Consider the following 17505-nt stretch of genomic DNA (forward strand, 5'->3'; position numbering starts at 1 on the left):
AACGCACAGTACCGGCTGGCACGCCTCATCCCCCACCCCTCCCCCTCCACACCCCTCCACACACTCGCACAGTTGAGAAAGAAGTAGCCACACACTGTCAAGATGAGAATGTTCTGCTGCAGACGTGGGCCCATATGATGATCTGTAATATGAAAAGCCGACTGTATGGGGACTGAGTGAGGGATTCCTTGTGATAATCGTCACTCTGCTACAGGCAGAGTTCGGGATTTTTTATTGTACGAAATTGTTGTTTCAATTCAGTTTTTATTCTTTGAAATGTCATTTAACTAGGCTACTAGCCTACGGAGCCCGGGAGGTGTTTTTACTTTTTTTTTTAAAACGCGCGCGCGAATTACTAAAACGTTATAAGCGTAATTCGCGCGAGCGTTATTAACGAAAAACACATCCATGCATCCTAGTTTGAAACACGTGAGGCTGATCATTCCTGAACGCCGGGTTCGATACACCATTTCAGTTTTCCTTTAAACATTTAGCCTTTAGTTTCCAGTGTTCATCGTAATAAATAAGACATCATAGTCACATTCTGAGTTATTAAATGCTGATTTCACAATCAGAATATCACTGAATACAGAAGCAAATGATGAATACATGTAGAAACGCATTCTGTGAGTTGAAATGGTTCCTGTGGCTCTGAGCAGACACAGTAGCCTACAGTAGTATAAATACACAGTTCACAGTATAAATACACAGTACACAGTATAAATATACAGTATAAATACACAGTACACAGTATAAGTACACAGTACACAGTATAAATACACAGTACACAGTATAAATACAGACTGCAACTTGTTCTTCATGCGCAGGGGTTTGTTAAACAGGTAACAGACAGAAAATCACAGAAGCAGTTTGAACTTTAAGGTTGTGGGTTCACAAAAAAAAATCCATTAGTTTAATGTGTTTAACAGAAGCTTCGTTTGTATATAAAAAAAATCAGGATATCAGCAGGCAGGCGCATCATCACCGACATGTCCAATGAGAGATACAACTGTGAGAATGAAACAGGAACTGAACTCAAACCACAACACCAGACAGCAAAGCAGATGCAGATCCAGCTGTTAGGTTCTCCAGAGATCAGCCTTTCAAAAAATAAAGTGATCATCCAGCAAAACTGTTTGTCGTCTCTTCAAAGATATTTAAACAGCTATAAAGGACAAGACTAGTTATAGTGTAGCGCACAGACAGCAGCTGAAATAATGCAGAGCAGGCTACTAACTTCTAAAGAAATCATATCTTTATTTTAATCCATGAATCAAGTTCATCACAGTATAATTTCCAAGTGTAGGTCTAAACTATATTCACTATAACTTTAATCATGTAAATGTCTGAACTGATTTCACTGTATACTGCAGACACATGTTTGCTTCTATCACGGTAGTGATGGATCACAGTTATATATGGACACCGCGGGATATCTGTGTTGGGCGGTCCAGCTCATAAAACCAAACATTGTGATTAATATCCGATGTGCTGCTGGTGGGAGAAATAATACATCTCATTAATGAGTAAAACATCCATTACCTGCACTATAAGAAACGATACAAGTGCGTCTCTCCGTTAACAGAGCTGTGCGCAATTACGCACGCGGCACATCAGTTGGATTTTATTGATTATTTAAATCTCTTGACAATTATTAGTTCTGTGTTATGATTTAAAAAATAAAGATAATGGCATCTTTGCTATAAAAAGCCGTTAAAGCCGACTGACAGCTGATCCAACTGTGATCAGCTGCAGCCGTCATCAGAAACGGACGTCTCATTTCTCTTAAACTGAAATGGTGTAACATATCAAACCCGACGCTCTGGAATGATCGAGGAGTGACGTGTTTTTAATGTGAGATTTAAGTGGATTACATTTAAGCTCAAGTGGATCATGAGCAGTATTATATTGACAATTGTCAGTCCATGCAGCCGTATTGAACACAATTATAGCTCCCCTCAAGGTGGAATCAGGAACATAAGGCGTTCTTTTGATTACAGGCATTTATTTGCACATCCGTGCTGTGGAGCATGCCATACACAAAATCATAAAGGGACATTGGTACAACATTAATACAACACTAGCATTATCGCAGAGAACAATCATTACAATAAATCTCAAAACACATAATACGGCTGCATAATCCTTTAAATTCAAGGGGTTTAAGATGTTAAATGTTCCTTCACAGAAACACGAGTCGGCTATGACAACGTTATTCCGCAGGCTCAGCTAGCACATTAGCCATGATGTAAACTCTCATCAGATAACACAAAGCAGAAACAGACGGATACGTTTACATACCTCATTGGCCGCTTTAACTCAAGAGGTGGAAGCTTCAAGCTTTACACGGCTTCATTTAATCCAAATCATCATGAGCATTACCAGTGTTGGGTAACGTTACTCAAAGTAAAGTAACTCATTACGTTACAAGATTACTGCCATTAAAAAGTAACGTGTTACATTAGTAGCTACGTTATCTACTGAGAATAGCATTAGAATTTTTTAGAATTACACAGTTTTGTCCTTTTTGTCCAACATTTCAAATATAATAGGAATATTTCCAGGAAATGAATACACAACAGTAGGTTTACCTTTCGCTGGCACGCAGCCACCTGCTAGCAGCATGAGAGAAACAGAAACAGTGCAGATGCTTCAGGGATTTGATTTGATTTTTGTGGCGACAAAAGGAAGAAACAGCAATTTTTTCCATGAACGGATTACTTTTAATAATCCTGGCTAAAACTAGCTAAGCTTGAATCACTTCACCACAAACGGACACTGCGCAGAGCTCGTAAAATTGTTTCCGATCCCACTCACCATGCTCACTATGCCTTCCAGCTGCTGCCCTCTGGGAGACGCTACAGGACACCTGTCTCCAAAACAACCCGCTTCAGAAACAGAACTCTGTACGCTGAGGAACAAGCATGGCGCTACATGAATTGTAATTGTTTGTCTATATATGTTATATGTCTGGAACCTGTACCAATGAGCTGTACTGGAAGCAAATTCCACCAGCCTGGCTGTGTGGTCATTAAAAGAATCAATCAATCAATCAATCAATCAATCAATCAAAACAACTGTTTACTTGAATTGTAGAACTAACTAGAAAGTTATCCTCTAACCCTCACTTACTTTATAAGTTACCCCCAACTCAACTTGAACATCCTCCTCCTTTGAACCTGGCAGGTGCTCTCCGCCGCATGGTATTGCATGGAGTGTAGTAACTAGTAACAATGAGCCAACCTCTCTTTATGACACCAGAACATTAGTTCCACCATGAATCATTTAACAATGTTCTTGATTTATATGCATGCCAACAAACAAAAACACATTTGATTCCCTATAAGTGCATGCCTGCCAACATGAGGCTGTGATTTTCCAGGGTATTGGAAAATGGCCTTCTCTCAATCCAATTACATGATCAATCATCTGATCCACTGATTAACGTGATATAACCAGATTTGAACTGTAGTTGGTAGACCTCTGTTTCAACGTTATTGTCATTTACTTCAGCCTGGCTCATAGCTGCAAACATTCACTTTCAGCTGTTTTCGGTAGTTTTGTTAAGTTACTACGGGTGAAAGCCCAACGTTTCCTGATTTGCTGCTTCAAAATAAAAGCTTTAAATAGTAACTTCATATAGGGGGACTTTTATTGTTAAGGATGTATAGGAAAATGTGTCCTTACCAACTCTGCTGTTAACCCATCAATGCGCAAGCTCTGCAAACCCTCTCCAATGCACAACACAGGTCAAAAATGACCCTTATACATTCTTATGTAATTTCAAGCATAGTTGAATGTTTCTTTGCTATATCTTTTGAAATTACATTATTTCATAATCTAATATCCCAAGTATTCATTAAGTGTTTTGTTTTTGATTACCACAAGTCATTAATTTCATTTTACTCTCCTACTCTAAGAAAAAAAATAGTTTGTGTACTAACATATAATGTTTGAGTCATTATACAAGTTTGATTAAAAAAAATACAAACAATAATTTTGTTGAAATGATTTGTCATTTTGTAACATATAGAGTTACAAAGTGATAAACGTGAGTTTTATTTTGTTGACCTATTTTATGTGAGCTAGCTAGGATAGAATGTTCTGAGATATAACAATTGTAAAACTAAAGACACTGTTGCGATGGGATTACACCAGCCGTGTCGATGATCCGACCCATGAGTCATTACTAGATCTATACCTGAGTACTCAGTACTCATTGGTTGGATGACACCTTCAGTCTTCATATTTTTATTTCAGCTACACACCTCTAAAGTTTCATGGCATCATCAAAACAAATGTACAACAGAGACCAAAAGTGCAGGGCCCATGGCCCCTTCCCTAATTCCTATCTGCCTTGTTCCACGCCCTTGCTCAGACCACACCCATCTACGTGTGGTAGTTTCCTGACTTCATCTGACAGGTTTGTGAAGCTGTCATGCTGACAGAATCTGTCTACATAAAGTCAGACTTGTAAACACCTGGAAACCACTTATGTGGAAGTTCTTGCTTCAATGTCTACAGGACCACATTTTGCTATGATGACACACACACAGCCACACACGCACACATACACACACACAGACAGACACACACACACACTCAAAAGGTGAAAATAGCCATGCTGTCACAGCTTGTAATAAGTCTTATATGCATCAGATGTGCAAAAGCAGCCACACTGAGTTGTGAAATTTGTGGCAGGTGAATAGTTTGCCACAGAAAATACGTTCAAAGTGCAAACATTTCCAAATATCAAAAGTTCCTATAAGATTCCACAGTAAATACATTCATTCATCATCATCATTTTGACTCGCAAAATTGACTCCGAAATACAAAACCTATGCTTAAACATAAAGAAAGAAAGGTTAAATAAAGATAATGATTTGTGGAAATCAAAAGCAAGTTTTTGAAAAGTGAAAGTCATTGTCAATTACAATTTAGGGTTAGGGTCACTGTTAGGCTTAGAGTAAAACTACACATCAGTCTCATGAAATGCCTGTATGTTGATTGCCAATCCTTTCCTCTTCCTTCTTTCTTGAAGTTTGTTGAGTTAAATGAAGACCTAGCAAATTAAATAATTAAATATGTTTACATTAAGATATAGCAAAAAAAAACAGTCAGTCATGCATGACATTACAGATACACAAATACGGGTCATTTTTTTAACCGTATCCTCTATTAGAGGGGTAGTTAAACAAAAACATTTTTTATTCAATAAGTACAGAACCGGCCCTTGGCATAGGCTGTATAGGTGAATGCTAAGGGCGCCGTCATCCATGGGGGGTGCCGCAAAAGGGGGGAGAAAAATAACAAAACAAAAAAAAATTACTATTTTTTACCAGTGCTATTACTACTATTATTTCGAAATATTATATGAGCCCACAGCAAAATAACTTCGTAAAGCCTATTAAATAATGGAGAGGCCTTTTTTCTGGGTTCCTGGTTGGCTTGTTGCACTGTACCTGCCCTCTGTGAGGGTGGGGGGCGGGGATGGATGACGCCCTTAGCATTCACCTATTCAGCCTGTGCCAAGGGCCAGCTCTGAGCAGAATCACAATGTCCAAAAGACTGAAACCATCCGGCGCCCAGGGAAGGAAAAGAAGGAAAGAAGAGGAAGAAAAACGTGAAAAAGAAAGAGCTGCTTAACCTGCTGGCTGTGTTTTCCTGCTTGTATGTCAGTTAAAATGCTATTAGTTTTCCATCCCCTTTATAAGTAATAGGGTACAGTAGTTGTAAGCCTTTGGTTAATTGTGTCACAGTTTATGTTTGTTAAACATTACATCAGTGTTAAAGTGCAGTAATTATTACTGTTTATACTCCATACCTTAGCTTTCCCTTAACATTCATAGGCTATACTACGGTGGCCCTGAAGTGCAAATCACAACGGCAAATCAGAAAACAGAACAGCAAAACAGAAAACACAACAACAAATCAGAAAACACAACAACAAAACAGAAATCACAACAACAAATCAGAAAACACAACAACAAAACAGAAATCACAACGGCAAATCAGAAATCACAACAACAAAACAGAAAACACAACAAAACAGAAAACACAACGGCAAATCAGAAATCACAACAACAAAACAGAAAACACAACAACAAATCAGAAAACACAACAACAAAATAGAAAACACAACGGCAAATCAGAAAACACAACAAAACAGAAAACACAACAACAAAACAGAAAACACAACGGCAAATCAGAAATCACAACAACAAATCAAAAAACACAACAACAAATCAGAAAACACAACAGCAAATCAGAAATCACAACAACAAATCAAAAAACACAACAACAAATCAGAAAACACAACAACAAATCAGAAAGCACAACAGCAAATCAGAAAACACAACAACAAAACAGAAAACACAACAACAAATCAGAAAACACAACAACAAATCAGAAAACACAACAACAAAACAGAAAACACAACAGCAAATCAGAAAACACAACAACAAAACAGAAAACACAACAACAAATCAGAAAACACAACAACAAAACAGAAAACACAACAACAAATCAGAAAACACAACAGCAAAACAGAAAACACAACAGCAAATCAGAAAACACAACAACAAATCAGAAAACACAACAGCAAAACAGAAAACACAACAACAAATCAGAAAACACAACAGCAAAACAGAAAACACAACAACAAATCAGAAAACACAACAGCAAAACAGAAAACACAACAGCAAATCAGAAAACACAACAACAAATCAGAAAACACAACAACAAATCAGAAATCACAACAACAAATCAAAAAACACAACAACAAATCAGAAATCACAACAACAAATCAGAAAGCACAACAGCAAATCAGAAAACACAACAACAAAACAGAAAACACAACAACAAATCAGAAAACACAACAACAAATCAGAAAACACAACAACAAAACAGAAAACACAACAACAAATCAGAAAACACAACAGCAAATCAGAAAACACAACAACAAAACAGAAAACACAACAACAAATCAGAAAACACAACAACAAATCAGAAAACACAACAGCAAATCAGAAAACACAACAACAAATCAGAAAACACAACAACAAATCAGAAAACACAACAACAAAACAGAAAACACAACAGCAAATCAGAAAACACAACAGCAAAACAGAAAACACAACTTTTCTGTTTTTCTGTTTTTCTGTATGCACCAAACATTGAAAATTGGTGTTTGTTTTCCTATTTTCAGCCCAAAACGGAAAATATAATAAACAAGGAAACCAAAACGAAATAATAAATCTAATTTACATTTTCCGTTATTGTTATACCATTTCCCACAGTACATTTCTGCTGTGTGGCCACGCTTTGCACATGCGCAATGTGTAGGCAACTTGCTCAGTATCCATGGTGAGCAACAACACACCGGTGTTTTTTTCAAGGTGTCCTCCTGTTAATCTGAACATGTACCCGCTGACTGTTTATAATCATATGGATGCCGTTATAATGTGTTGTGATTGAGATCCCGACCCACCAAACATCCTGGAAAGTGACAAAGTTACGTTTTTCAGTCTAAATTACATATTACATAATCAGCATCAGTCAACAGGACACTGTCTGACTATTTCACTAGTGGGGAGAGAGGCTGTTTTCTGGGGGGAAAGTTCACTGAGTCTCGGTCAGGAGGGCTGACCGTTGCGGTGATTTGGTCTCGTCATCAAAGTATTCTTTAATAGCAGCGTGTATGTCGTCACTGGCAGCGCTCTTGTTTTGAAAACATGTAAACCCTGTCCTTCCGGTTCAAAGGACGGACCAATCAGCGACGATTCATGTTGCCCAAGGGTACCTACCTTTTCCGGTTTGGTTACAGTTTTTCTCAATTGTTTAAACACAATTACTGGTACTTGAGACACAATGACCTCAACATGAAACTTGTGCACCAACCCCCTGAACCAATTCTGCTAAACTACAAGCACAATTCCTGCTTTACGCTCAAATTGCAGTTCTAAAACACACTTTTTTAGAACACTACGCACAATTCTCTGCATTTGGCACAATTTCCATGAAGAAAATCTCTTGTTTTCACAAGGAACACACTGTTATTCAAAATTCTAAAGTTAATTGCCCTACTATGCACACTGACTCATCACATGGGCAAACACCTGTCACACAGTTTTACAATTAGCAATCAGAGCTTTAGCATAAAAGGGCAACATGATGATGCAATGTGGATGAGGTGCTGTGGCCCGACCGAAACAGAAGAGAGGATGCAGCATAGTTTTTTTGTTTTTTTTTCTGTAACTGCAAATTCTTCTGTTGTTTTGTATGTCGACCACTGTATGTGCAACATTGTGTTGGTTGGGATGTACACCGTGTACATTGTTTTTGTGGGAAAAATAAAATATATTTGTTACAGTGTATTTGTGTGTTCTGAGTATAAAAACAATATTCTAAAATATTTTACAACACACTTATGTATGCACTGTCTGTAGTAAGTGTAACACTGAACAAAAAAGGTGAATGATGAATGGAGAAGAAGTGTTTTCCATTCATCATAGTGTTTTACATTGAGCACATCAGAGTTCAACTGGTTCTTATAAATGTCTATTCATATGATGGTTTGTGTGTCATTTGAAAACAAAATATCATTTTGAGAAGAAATAACATTGTTTTGAATGTAAAGTTTCATTTTGCAGGAGAAGTGAGGGGTTTTGCCCATTGTGTGTGTGTTTTTTGATTTGTGTGTAGAGTTCTGAGAGTATGAGGCATGCTTTCAGAAAATGTGTGTAAACAATCGAGAAAAACTGTAAAGCATAGTGTTTTGCAGGTGTGAACTATTGAATGAGAAAATACTTCATCCATTTCGGTGACTGTGGTCACTGAATGCACTTTATCTGAAAGCAATGAAAAGTGAGACACAGTTTAGCCCACATGCATTTCTGTTTTGCAGACTGTATTAAGAGTTTTGAACATGTCGCTTCAGTTTCGACCAATGCGTCTTAGCAATCGAAAAAAACTGTAATTATCAATTGGGTTGTTGGTTTTGGTAACTTTTTGTTCTTTGTTTCAGGAAGTTTCTTGTTTCTTTCTTTGCTTTCCAGTGCGGTCTGGGTGTCATCAGGTTGGGAGGCTAGGCACCGTGGTGAGAACCTCACTCCTGTTGCATGCATGTAGGCACTGGGGCACTTTTAGTGCATGTTTTGTTTGTGGTTTCTGTAGTGTTGCACCCCAGACTAGTGAGAAGGGGCACTTTCCCAGTAGTCTGCCTCCCACTGAGGCCCCACCCCACTGATTTTAGTTTTCCATTATAGTCATTAGTTTTAGTATTGTTATAGCCGGCTTTTTAGATTGTTTCTGTTAAATAATTTTTCTTATACTCACCTCATTTTAAATCTTTTTTTTCCCAGCAGTTCCAGATTTTCTCTTTAGACTGAACTAAACATCAACGGCGTAATGCTACTCACCATGTGATTTTTAGATGGCATGCTGGCAAATGGCACAAGTAATCCCAACCTTCCTTTTCATCCGAAATGATTTTTTTTTTTTAGCTGCCAATTGCCATTTATATGTATTTGAAAGGCCAAAAGAAAATACAAAAAACTTGCTGCTACTGCCTCCTGCTCTTGTTTGCTTTCCAGGCATGGAACTGAAAATCAAGCTGTTCAACTGTGCTTCTCCTTGTCCTCACTGCTGCCCAACTCCATGGAGGTCCCGCTGCCCAGCACCTCATCAGGGGTCCGGGCAGACGCCTCTGCTGTTCCTGCGTTGGAGGTCCTGTACCTAGGTCAGCCTCTTCCTCGATCGACTGATGCCCCATCTGGTCCTAATCCTCTTCCTGGGTTGGCCATCATCTCCAGGGGGAATCTACCTTTTCCACCGGCCTCCAGAGGGCTACCACCTTGGCCACACTGCTTAGCCTCTTGGTCATCCCCTAGAGCTGCTCCACTCTTTGCCCCTGCCCTCTGGTCACACCCCAGACCTTCTCTGCCCCTTACCCCTGCCCCTGGTCACCTTCCAGACCTGCTCCGCTCTTTGCCTCGTGGTCTCCCTGAGATTCTGTGGCAGTGAGTAACTAAATGAATGTGAGTAACAAAAAAGGCAACCAACAAAAAGGCAACGCGTAGAATCCAGGAAACAAAACAGTAATTACAAAACAGGACAGAACAAACCATAAAGCCATAGGACAGAAATCCAGAACCAAAGGAACGGGAAGCCAGAAGGCAGGAGAAGCATGACTAAAGAATAAATTAATGAACTGACAGAGTATGAGAATCGCTCAAAATACGAAATTTTACATATTGTTGCTTTAACTGTAATGTTTTCCTGTCGGACAGACTAAGGTATTTGGAGTTAATCAGTGTTTTTCCTAAACAACCTCTTCCATCCTTCCCCAAAATAAAATTTAATATCATTAGAATTGACTAATGAAATGTTGGTTTAGTTCAAGTAAAAGATACAGTAGACTTGCCTCTGTTGAAATACCCATGTGACTGTATGTTCTGTCACACTTTCATTCGAGACAAAGACATTTTTGACAAAATCCTGGTTTCAACTACATTAACTATGAAGATTAAAGTCAAGTTACCTACCTTGGAAATACATAGACCAAAATAACACAAGTGCTCAAAAGTTGTTTTTCCCATACTGTGATTTTGTTGATTATTGAAATGACAGTAAAACATGTCTGATTCAGTGGGTTTGTATTCTATTTTTGTAGCCACCACATGGTGGTGATGGTGAACCACATATATAACACTGTCTTGCTGGCACCTCTACAGAATGCAGAGACTTTGTTGAGATAGAGTGAATAGTCAGTGAGTGAGTAATAGGTGAAGTGTAATGTGGTATTTAGATGATCTCTCCCCCCTCGTACGCCTACCTGCCATCACCACCTGCAACACACAGCTTAAACCTGCTTGTCAGGTTTTTGTTCAGCAGCGTCCCCATTGACTGACTAAAGACGTTGATGGTCCTGACATGCTGGTAGTTTTCCACATACACACTGAAACTAAAAAAAGCTGTGACTCTGGCATTTATCAAGGTGAAACAGGAACCTTCTGCTGTAATATCAGTCATGGTTCTCATGAAGTCTCACAAATGTGAGACTTGAGAATATGCTGCAAACAAACAAGTCCACATTTAAAAAGTTATGTTTAATGAAATTAATTTCACAGTGATTATCATGGATTTTTTTGCTTCATGTGGCAAAAACACTAACCGTTTTACCCAAACTGTACTCTCAGTATGACTATTTTTCGACAATAGTTCCTATGTACAACAGCCCTTTCACTGCATCTGAAAACATTAATCACTTGGATTTTGTCATTGTTCAGTGTTAGTCCTCATGGACGTATGACTCAAATTTATAGCAGGGTTGATTGTGTTCTGAGCTTAGTGGGTACAACTACAACTTTGTTCTCATCTTAAACTCAACATTTTCTTTCAAGCTTTATGCTTTCTTTCTGTATATGTATTAAGAACAAAGCTGGAGTCAGGACATGATGTGTTTTAAAAAAAAAACAGCTTCAGCACTGCGTCACTCCACCTAAAACCAAATTGTTATACAACAATTGTGAAATTGTTTGTACAGTACGTCTCGTCTCATGTATGGGTTGTGTAGACTAGATAGGCCTACTGTACATGTTTAGAGATGTTACTATGTATGCCATGTTTAAACATATCAACACTGCAACACTGTGGAATAACTCACAGACACTGAGACGGACAGACAACAGGGATTGACATCAATGTCCTTATCTCTGGCAATAAACATTGACTGTAAAAATAGTGGACAGAGCCAATGTGGTGTCACCAATTTGTTTCTAAGAATGAAAAATGAAGCTCAAAGTGGGTGGTGCAGGCCATCACCATCCTGGCAGTACCCGACTCCGAGTAACTCCCAACTAATCAAAAATGGACAAAGACGTGGGTGGAGCTGAAGCAAGCCTCGTTAATAAACATGCCCAGCAATAACAACTGCACTGATAAAAATACGTTGACTTGACTTGCAAAATTAATGTTGTACATACAAAGACAACTCTTGTTTGATCTATGTGATAAAATGATGCAAAAAGTTGCCTTACTTTTTCTCAGTAGATAAAACACGATATAGTTTTGTCATGGTGAGCTACTTAAATCAAGTATGTGATCTATGTGTTGGTCAACCTGTCCAATATAAAAATGCTAGAAAAAAAATACATAACTAAATTAAGAGGGTGAATGCCCTGGAAATCATAAGTACACTCAGCAAATTGTATGAGAGTTGCACTAGAGGAAAGGTCATAGGGTCAACACAATCAAGAGGTCAGAAGTCACCAAAATTTACATATTTCATTGCAAATTCTCACAAAATTTCAAACTCATGTCATACATGTACTGCTATTGAACTGGGCAAAAACTGAGTGTACTGTATAGAGCTGCAACTATTAGTTGTTTAATTGCTAAGTTGCCAATTACTAATTTCATCACAGATTTTTTTAAAGGATTTGTAATTATCAATTAATCTTTAAAACAAGACATTTTAAGTTGCATCTCGGGCTTCGGGAAACAGTGATAAAACATTTTTCCCCATTTTCTCACAACAAAACCAATCAATTGAAAGAAAGAGATTGTACAATAATGAAAATTATTGTTAGTTGCAGCCCTAATACTGTATACTCTGCAACAACGACCACATTATTCAAACAACATCTGGTATTAATTATTCAACTTAACAAAACAAAAGGGCTTGTTTACCTTGTTTAACAATAGTTCCAGATGTATTGTAATATTTTAGTGTATTTACGGCATGGAACATACGATATACCAAAGACACTTTGATAAGAAAATAAGACCATAAACTCCATTGTATTGACAACATCAGAAATACCTGAGATGCCAGTGCCAGACGCGCCATAAGACAATGCCAATGACCCAACACATAACTCATGGGATTCGCATCCTATTACTTAATGGTTCTTCTAATGAAAAGTGAACTTCTGCAAACATGTTCTACAAAACAAACATCCATTCTGTCTACCCTGAGGAAGCACTTGCAGGGATGAGACCCCATCCAAAGTCTGACCTTAAAGGTTTGAACGTCCAATCAAATGATGGCTACATTCAAAATCTGACCGATACATTGATTGCGCAAAAAACACAAAATCCAGCACCTCACAAAATATAACTGTACAGAGCTTTCCTGTTCTGTATAGATCTGCCTCCTGTAGCAGTACCTCAAAAGCTGCTTGAACAATACACCTCAGGTCACTTACAATGATTTACTCTTGTGCTGAGCCGAATTATATTAGCCATTTAAAGTGCAGACAACTGATGGAATTTACACCACATAACAAATTTAAGCATATACAAGCTTCAAAGCATAAAAATTTAAACTGAGGAAGCGTGGTGGAAAACCTGAGAAGATGCGATGTAAAACCGACAACTGTAAACCTTGACAAGAGGGAGCTCACTCAAAACCTCTAGCAATGTCTGTATGGCTTTTATGCATGTAAACTGACCTTGAGATCATGGACTTTGGAGGACACCTTTTGGTTGACATCCTCCAGCTCTAGGAAGATCTTTTGGAAAACTTCAAAGGTGTATTTCAGTTTGTTTGGGTACCTTAGTTCCAAGGCATAGATAAGGCCCATCAGGTATGTACAAGCATGTGCCACATCAGGGATACCAAAAAGGATCTCTGCTCCCTCAATGGCTATTCCAGCTTGCTTGGGGAGATCTTCATCTCTGGCTTTGCTGACCACGAAGATGTTGAGGACATGTGTAGTAAGGGCCTCTTGGACAGTCGCAGCATCATCATCATCTAAAACCTGTAAAATATACCAGAAAGAATAAAACCCTCTTGTATACCAATGTGAATGATGCATACAGTATAGTTCTCTTGGCACTCTTTCTCCCCGCATGGGTGATCAGATTGATATGCTTTGGTTGCTTTGTAGCTTCATAAGACTGTCTACGGGTATCACAGATTTAAATTTAATGCAATTGAAGGCCATTTTAAGTAAATCTAAGAGTGGCTAAATAGTCTCATTCAATTTGATAGATTAATTTCCAATAAATGGCAATCTTCAAAATTCCATAAAATAATCTAATTAAAATGTTAGCAGCAGTTTTCAGCAAACTGCAGCACATACATGTACAAGTCTCTAGGTATCTCTGATGATTTTCCAACTTTGACTATAGCGTTGTTAATAATTAGATGCTTAAATCATAACATTCCATCCATTTCTACATAGACAAAAAAAAAAAAAATCAATTTTTAAAATACCACTAAGCCATCAGCTATCCTGGATTGCACAACCTCATCTCAAACAGGCAGGGCTTTGAAACAGTTTTCTTTACCTTGTAGTCCTTGATGAGCTCCTCTGTCTTCTCACCAAGGTAGAGAATGAGGCCTCTGATCACAGCGTCTCTTCTGGAGTCAATGCTGTTGTCCTATAAAAAAAGAAATGAGATCATGCTAAGTACAGACATCAGAAAGCTAATACATATAACTAACTATTTAACTGTTGTGCAATAAGTACATGCCTCATTTAACATGTCAAGGGTCTCATCGAGCTTCTTCCCAACAGCGCCTCCCTTCCTCCTGTAGAGGCTCAACAGTCTGGGTGTGTACTGGTCCAACTTTCCCAGGAATGTGGACTGTAGTGGCTTAAGTGTTATCCTCCGGAATTCTTCCTCGATCTACAAAAGAAGAGAGATGGAGAAACATCATGAGATACAGAAAAAAAGAATTACAGAGACACAGAGCAACAAAAACAGAACAGGAGCCTAAGGCTACACTGAAAGCAACACTTAAGTGGTCATGCGTTTTGCAAGGAATGTTCCACAGGTAATCAGGTTAAAATCTTATCCTTCAGTTTCATCAGGTAGGAATACTGTTCATCCCTGCCCCACCACAGGTAATCAGGTAAGTTTAGCTTTTATTCTGACAGTCTCATCAGGTTTTTTCCACAGGTAATCACAGAGGTTCAGGCTTACTTTTGCTACATTTTAGACTGGGCTGTCACGACAATTTTTTCAGTGAAAGACCAGAATCTCTGCCCCCAAAATGATTGTCTGGTCCATAAACTAACTGAAATAATCTAACATTGCCCACTTTCCCCACAACAATTGCAATTGTTTTTACATACCTTCATCCAATGTGCTTGACACGATAAATCACCTGGTAAGGATACAATGACATAGTTAGTAACTGACCACTGAAGAAAACAAAATCATAGTAAATAATCTATCTTTTAAATTATGTTAAGAATAAAACAACCAAACATAACATAAACCGAAATTTGCAATATGTAGGAGCATATGTAGTTATGTGTGTGGTGTCAAACTAAAGGAAAACAAACAAAAACGACAACAAACAAACTTCCTGGGCCTGTTTCAGGGTGTGCATTCATGCATACAGTGAGAAACACAGCTGATGCTGGGAAGTAACCCCACAGATAGAATATGGTAAAAAGAGTGCACACTTCACTCAAGAAGCCCCTTTGTCTTTATGTAAACAACAAGGACCTTCACAATGAATTTTAAACTAACTACCTAGCTAACTAGCAGCGTTTTATTGAGCTTGAATATATTCTTTGTGTTTCGTTTGGGTGGCAATGCTTAGTATGGGCATTTAGCTGAGTTTCTCCCCGTCATTTTGGTATGCTACATGTTATGATTGGTGCTACCTAGCGAGCACAGAGATCGTCTTTCAGCATGCATCTCACGCTGCCCCCTGTACAGTGGGCTCTCGTATTTGGGGACTCTGAAGTCGGCGCTGTCTATCACCTGCGGCTGGACTCGCTCTGCCCGCTGCTGCGGTTCAGCGGCGAACAAGCAGAGCTAACTTAACAGACTACAGCCACCGCTGCGACCAAAAAACACGACCGACTTACAGCTAAAACCCCTCGCTAACGGCTAGCAGGTGTGTTCTGCATGCAGCCGAAAACGCGGCACCTGGCGCCGTCTAATTAACGTTACGTGGAAGAAAAACAATCACATCCCTGCTTACTTTAAATTACAGTCACTTGCAAACGTCAGGTTCAAATTACATTTGAAGCAAGTATTTTAAAACTTGCTAACGTTAGTTTCAAGTTACACAGTAAGTCTTTTGAAGCCACTTGCTATTGTTGATTACAAATTACATCAAGAGCCTCCAGTTATTTTACTTATTCATTTCTACAACAATATAAAACCTAAAAGACTGTAGTAATTAACCAACTATATCACTAACATTAACTTAATTCTTACCTTAAAGTTCAGTCTTTCTGGAACATCTCCTTGCGGTGCTCAGATGGTTGGCGCGAATACCCAGAATACCCAGAAGTACCCAGAATGCACCACACGGGGTGCAGTTGGAGCAGAGTAAATACAACGAGCAAATTGTGTGTTGTGTGGATCTGCATAAGAAGATTTGTTGAGCCATTTACATAAAGCTTGTTAGGGGAAAAAAACAAAATGACTTGTGTTTTGAACAAATGTAGACTAATTCACAACTTGATACATTCATGTCAAGAGACAAACTTTGTTTTTTATTGTTATTATCACAGACTTAATTATGTTACAATTACATATTCTTAGATTTACTTTTTTCAGTGTGGCACCGAGGGTGTGTGTGTGTCTGTGTTTGTGTTCAATCGGACCATAGTCAGCACTCACTAGAGACTGTGTTTCTTTCTGTCATCCCCCACAACCAGGTTAGGGTTAGGGTGAGACATACACTTTTGGCAAGTTAGGTGGATGGCGTTTCTTTAAACTAGAAACATCAACATAAAGTAGAGGGGTGCCTCCAGAAATTACGCCTAGAAGCACACGACCACTGACCAGTTTACTGTTTTGACGTGTTGGAAATGGGAACGGGCTGACAGTGTAGTGAACAATACAAGATTATAAAACACAGAAAATACAACACTTTACATAAGTGGCTCCTACACCAATCACCCTTCTTGGTTTGGTCCAAATCTTGAGGGAAATACCTGGCTCTTAGCTGCTAATATTTCCCAAGCAAATTTCAACATAATGTAAGCTAATGAAACCTGTTGTCGACAAATAAGCCACCACATTGAAACCATGTGTATCACTGTCACGTCCTGACATGCTACCACTGCTGACAAGAACTCAACTTAATTTATTACTCTCCCTCTCTCTGTCTCTCTCTCTCTCTCTCTCTCTCTCTCTCTCACACACACTCATACATACACACACACATACATGATATGAGTAAGCATGAGGGTGCCCGTATGATTAACAAGAAACAAAAAACAATCAGGTCATTAAATATTCTGGCAGCCTGGATTTGTATTTTAGCATTACATTTATGGAAGCAGAAGCTGCTACAGGAGCTGAATATGAAATCAATATGTTTTGAATATTTTTTGTCTTAAAACAAACAAATACACACACACACACACACACACACACACACAGAGAGAGAGAGAGAGAGAGAGAGAGAGAGTTGCCAAGTTGTATCCCCTCACTTCAATGTCTATCCTCATAAGACTGTGAGAAAATGCCCCTAATCTCACTCTCGGATGCAGAGGGGGCCAAACTAACAGCCTGTTTTAATTT

At 38.6% G+C, this 17505-nt stretch overlaps 1 protein-coding gene across 1 annotated transcript; it reads right to left on the minus strand.

Moving 5' to 3' along the window:
- Positions 1 to 12307: 12307 nt before the first annotated feature.
- LOC311254492 (uncharacterized protein) lies at positions 12308 to 16262 on the minus strand. The gene is made up of 5 exons (XM_084348276.1): positions 16189 to 16262; positions 15087 to 15118; positions 14482 to 14637; positions 14296 to 14388; positions 12308 to 13763 (listed from the first exon to the last, which is right to left on the minus strand). The coding sequence occupies exons 2-5, from the start codon at positions 15090 to 15092 to the stop codon at positions 13437 to 13439; spliced, it is 582 nt and encodes a 193-aa protein (XP_084204402.1). The 5' UTR covers positions 15093 to 15118; positions 16189 to 16262; the 3' UTR covers positions 12308 to 13436.
- Between the last annotated feature and the right edge of the window lie 1243 nt (positions 16263 to 17505).

Source organism: Pagrus pagrus (genome assembly GCF_965226575.1).
Source record: "Pagrus pagrus genome assembly, chromosome: 1".
Classification (NCBI taxonomy): Eukaryota; Metazoa; Chordata; class Actinopteri; order Spariformes; family Sparidae; genus Pagrus; species Pagrus pagrus.

Excerpts from the sequence above, each read along its gene's own strand:
- LOC311254492 (XM_084348276.1), bottom strand. Across the intron at positions 14,389-14,481 it reads CCCTTGACATGTTAAATGAG|GACAACAGCATTGACTCCAG; the intron begins GCATGTACTTAT and ends CTTTTTTTATAG. Across the intron at positions 13,764-14,295 it reads AGCTCATCAAGGACTACAAG|GTTTTAGATGATGATGATGC; the intron begins GTAAAGAAAACT and ends TATATTTTACAG.